Source organism: Neolamprologus brichardi, chromosome 13, assembly GCF_056152115.1.
Source record: "Neolamprologus brichardi isolate AB-2024 chromosome 13, ASM5615211v1, whole genome shotgun sequence".
Classification (NCBI taxonomy): domain Eukaryota; kingdom Metazoa; phylum Chordata; class Actinopteri; order Cichliformes; family Cichlidae; genus Neolamprologus; species Neolamprologus brichardi.
Window position 1 is genome coordinate 20,586,484 of NC_142116.1, and position 5,106 is coordinate 20,591,589.

The 5,106-nt window shown below is 41.4% G+C and overlaps 1 protein-coding gene across 1 annotated transcript; it reads right to left on the bottom strand.

Moving 5' to 3' along the window:
* Positions 1 to 1,734, bottom strand: LOC148099960 (collagen alpha-1(XII) chain-like). The gene is made up of 3 exons (XM_087849742.1): positions 1,626 to 1,734; positions 329 to 474; positions 1 to 183 (listed from the first exon to the last, which is right to left on the bottom strand). The coding sequence occupies exons 1-3, from the start codon at positions 1,732 to 1,734 to the stop codon at positions 1 to 3; spliced, it is 438 nt and encodes a 145-aa protein (XP_087705868.1).
* Between the last annotated feature and the right edge of the window lie 3,372 nt (positions 1,735 to 5,106).

Genomic DNA, 5,106 nt, shown 5'->3' on the forward strand with positions numbered 1-5,106 from the left:
TTAACTGGAAGTTGCACTTGAGCTGTCTTGGCATCTTTCCTTGTTTGACTCACCAGTTTTGCCCTGAGCTGAATCGCTGCCTCCTTCTCTGTTGTGGTACTCAGCGGTGACTAACATGCTGTAACGTGTATCTGGCTGCAATGACTCCAGCATCACCTGCTTCTCTCCACCAGGGACCAGCACCTGCAGACAACAAACAACACTATCATCCCAACACAGTCAGAACTCATTTAAAGTTTTGGGACTTATGGAATTTCTGGAATTCTGACACATGACAGCCGGCTGAAGGCCAGAAGAGGTGAAGATGTAATGACTACGACCCACTCACAGTGTGATCCTGGCTATCAGCTCCAGTTAAAGCCATGTAGGACATGTGATACTGGAGGACATGAGCATTGGGAGGTACCCAGCTGATCACCATGCTGACGGCAGTCTCATCAGAAACCGTGAGGCTGGTTGGGCCTCCACCAGACACTGCAGCAACACCATAGAAGAGATAAAGTACCACAGCTAATGACACTTAACCCTCACTTTGTTCCTTTAAAGGAGGAAATTATTTTGGCAGCAGAGCAAAGTGTTTTTATAGAAAATAAATGTAAAGTATAACAGAGAATTTGATACTTTGATTTGATACTTTAACCTCACTACATTTATTTCATAGCTCAGAGTTCTAGTTATTCAAAGATGAGAATTTAGATGTGAAATTTAGCCTTTAAGTGACTAGTACTTTGACAACTGCCATCAATTACACAATCAAGTTCATTTACGTACAGGTTATTGTATTAGTAATGCTATATTGTACATAGAGACAGAATATGACATGAAGGGCTACTGACCACAGAAAAGTAAAAGCTAACTGGGCCTAAAGACTAACGGGAGACAAACAAGCTTTCTGTGATTCTATTTGTGTTTTTGTGGTAATCTTGGATATCTTAGGTTGTCTCATTACTGTCATATATGTCCTATCATTAAAACACTGGCTTCTAACAACTAACAGTGTCTCAAAAATAATTTAATAAATAAACAAATAATATGGATGCATGACTCAAATGCATGACTTTTAACTTGTGTATTTTTTGGGCTGAACACTGCTGCTAATGTGACTTAGCACATTAGCATTGACTGTCTGAGAAATTAGTTACCCTAAGGTCAGAAGGAGGAGGCACCTTCACTAGAAGAAAAGAATAATGTGTACGGGAATTTTTTAAAAATGACAAAGCTACATTTTGACATCTTTCATTATTAATAACATTTACAGTACTGTGCAAAAGTCGTGAGCCACACGCTGAAGTATTTCTTTGGACATTATCTGGTTTTTCCACTCCTTTTTACTGCAGTTCTTGTACCTGACCATTTTCTGAGTAATGTTTTTGTTTGTTTGTTTTTTGTTTGTGTAAACACTTTGCACTGACCATTATTGGACAACTAAAAAGCACCTAAGTCGAGGAATGTGTGTGCACATAACAGAAAACTTGGGAAAGAACCAATTTTAAATCTTTAAGCACTTTGTTACTAGCAGCCTGTCACAAAAACACATTTTGTATAGTGTTTTTTTTTTTTTTATCTTGTGAATAAAATGTATACAAATGTGTGTGATTAATCACAATGTGTTAGTGTGTAATCACCCTGAGACATGCATGCCTGTCTGCTAGCATCAGATCTAAAGCCATTTCTGATTTGGAGATGCAGCCTGCAGATTCTGTCCAGATTATCCCAGCTCTCGTCACTAAACATCCAGTCTTCACTTATCAAATGTGTAAAATTCAAGGCTGGTCCTTAAAAGCTCCCAACAACGCAAAAACTGCATAGCCACACAAGTCCCAGCGTTTCCCACCGCAGCAGCTGTGAAAAGAAAGTGGAGAAAGGATGAATGAGTCTGTGCTTATCGCTCTCCGCTCTCCCCCAAGCTGGCGTTGTTCTTGGTAGCCATGACAACGGAGATAGTCCCAGCTTTATAAATAAAGGCCCCAACAAAGAAAAAAACATCGGGATTCCCTGCGCAGACCAGGAATCCCCCTAGCAGACCGAAGCTACAGAGAGGATTTGGAGTGTGTGAGTGAGAACCGAACTGGCGCCTGTCTGTGCTTCAACCTGCCAAGGGGCCGGCAAGTGCTCTGCGCCACCTGCCGGGCTGTAGAATTAGTGCAAATTTGATACATTTGACTTCTCTCTTTTTTTTCTCTCTGAATTACTTTTGAAAAGGAAAAATAATAATTTTAATGTGAGGCAAAACATGTATGGTGCTCGGTAAAGATGACACGCCGACCCACTTCTTCTTGTTTTTCTTTTTTTGTTTGAGAAAGTTTGTTTTCATATTAAACCAGTGTCAGTGACGTCATTCTACGCGACTACCACAGGTAAAGAAAAGCCTGAATCTGTAGATCTTTTTCTTTTATTTTTGTTGTCTAAAACACAAGAGATAAAAAAAAAAAAAAAAAACACAGGGAAACATAGGAAATAATGTTTTGTGAGGCAATGACTTGTTGGCACAAGAAGAGTGGTCCTTGGTAGCCATGACAACAAGGAGGTCTGTTTGTTTGTGGCAGGTAAAAGAAAAAAAAGAAAAAAGTCAGGGTAAGCCCAGGCTGAACAAGGTTCATCCCTTAGAATTTTCACTCCAAGATCACCTGCCTGGACCTCCCCCTAGCAGGTGAACATACAGAGCCAGGTGAACCGAGGGCTCGAACCCGGGCCTGTATGTTACTAACCTGCTAGCCCGCCACATGTCGCCACATGACGGGCTATGAGAACGGGAAAAATTCTTCTATTTAAAGAACACTACGTGCACATCGCGTGACCAACCTTTTCCATTAGTTGGAGACCACACATTTTTGCACTCAATTACTCACCAAATTTTACACACTTACACCTGGTTTTTTTGCCTGCACACCACTTATTTCTCAACAACCACTCCTTTTTCATCTCTGTTATCTTGCCTTTATTACATATTTATTACATCCTCTTAGCTAGCATCAATGACTGGACAAAAGAGCAACACAGTGCTTTTCTCATCATTTCTTTAGTCACGCTCAAGTCATTGGCCTCTACGGATTAGCTAAACCAACTTTACAAAACAAGTTTCCCCGAAGAGCCCACTTCTCATCTTAGCTGCCTAGATTTCAGGACCTAGCTAAGGACAGTGGCCACAAACACATTTAACTTACCGAAAAATAGCTGCGGGGCCTCAGTCTGTCTGTGGGGCATAGCTGGACTGGCCATCGGGCATACTGGGTATTTGCTGGGTGGGCCGATGGTAATTTTTCCTTTTAAATGGGCCGATGTTTTGTTGTTGTTGTTGTGTTTTTTTCTTAACCGTGTAAACAGTGAAAGGTGGCGGATTGGACAGATGCTGGCAGACGTGTAAAAATAACTCAATTATTTGGTAGTGGCTGTGGTGGAGCTTTCACAGCTTCAGTAAAATTGGCAAGTGGTGGAAGCCAGCAGGTGGATGGGGGAAAGGGGAGGCGGAGGTGGAGAGACCCAAGGCGGCCTCGGGTCCGACTGTCAGGTGAAATGAGCTTCAGGTAAGAAGTTATGACCTGCAGTCTATCTGGGTCAAACCAAGTTTAGGTGTAGTTTATTTTCGTTGTGCTAACTTTTTACAGTCAGTTACAATAACTCGTACTGTGTACTAGCTAGCATGATGGAGTTTCTATACAGTTGGGTGGGTGCTATATGTTACTGGTGAACTTTATTTTATTCATATGGTTAGTTAGTAGAGTTGCCTACCATCCTGTAAAAAACGGAATCCTCTGGTATTCAGAGTTAATATTACATGTTTCGTATTGAGCTGAAAATACACGGATTTGTCCCATACTTCAGCTACAATTTAAAAAAAGACAAAAAGCTGGAGTTATTCTGTGTCTTTACGCTGTCAGCTGCCTCTTCTTCTCTCATTCTCCCCCCTCCCTCTCCTGCTGCTACTTCAATCATGAAACTGATCAATGATCAGCTGATCAGCGTTTCTGCCGCAAGTCCCGTCTTTCTTGCTTGTTTATCTCCCGCTTTGCGCCAGAAAGAGGAAACTAGCGGAGGTCGTGTTAAACAGCAGAAGCGCCTTTAAACTTGATAAGCTGTTGTTAGAATTGATTTAATATTATTTTCTAGTATCAGCTGATGTTTGTTGGAGCCATAAAAGCTGCTGGTTATCTGGTGAGAGGGAAACATAAAAAGGCCAGGTAGAGCATTAACAGGGAAAGGGGGGCACAAAGAAATACTTTTCTTTCTTATTCTCATTTAAAAATTTCTAGCTTTTAATAAATAATTATCCAAATCTTACAACCAAAGTTTTCATCTGATGTTAAATGTATAGAAATCCATTATTGTACATAGTAAATTTTTTTCAGGGTCCCAACATAATTTCTTCAGAAGAAAGTACTGTACATGATGCCAGTATTTTCCCACATTTTCTAGATACTGTACTAGTACTTTGTGTAAAATGCCATCAAAAAGTCAGTTAAGTTTTATTCTTTCTCACCTGTCTTTCTGTCTCCTTTCACTTTTAAAAGGTTGCCATCCATTCATTAACTTCCGCTTATCCTTTCCAGGGTCGCGGGGGGCGCTGGAGCCTATCCCAGCTATCATAGGGCGAGAGGCAGGGTACACCCTGGACAGGTCGCCAGTCTGTCGCAGGGCCAACACACAGGAACAAACAACCATTCGCACTCACACCTAGTGACAATTTGGATTATCCAATTAACCTATCCCCACAAGCTGCATGTCTTTGGACGGTGGGAGGAAGCCGGAGTACCCGGAGACAACCCACGCAAACACGGGGAGAACATGCAAACTCCACACAGAAAGACCCCGGCCTGATGTTGGAATTGAAGTCAGGAGCTTCTTGCTGTGCGGCAACAGTGCTAACCACCGTGCTGCCACGGTGGCAAAGGTTGCCATGTTAGAAAAAATATTTTGCCCTGCCATGCTGTTTATTGATGTGGTAAATAAATAGTTTATGAAAATATCACTAAATCTGTCATTTATTATTTTTAATATTCAGTAATGGTCATGTCTCACCTCTAGTCTTCTCTGTCTTAATTTCAGGTTTCCACCATATGTTGTAAATCGTTCAGGAAGTTAACTCAACCAGTCTTTGGGTTTCGGCTA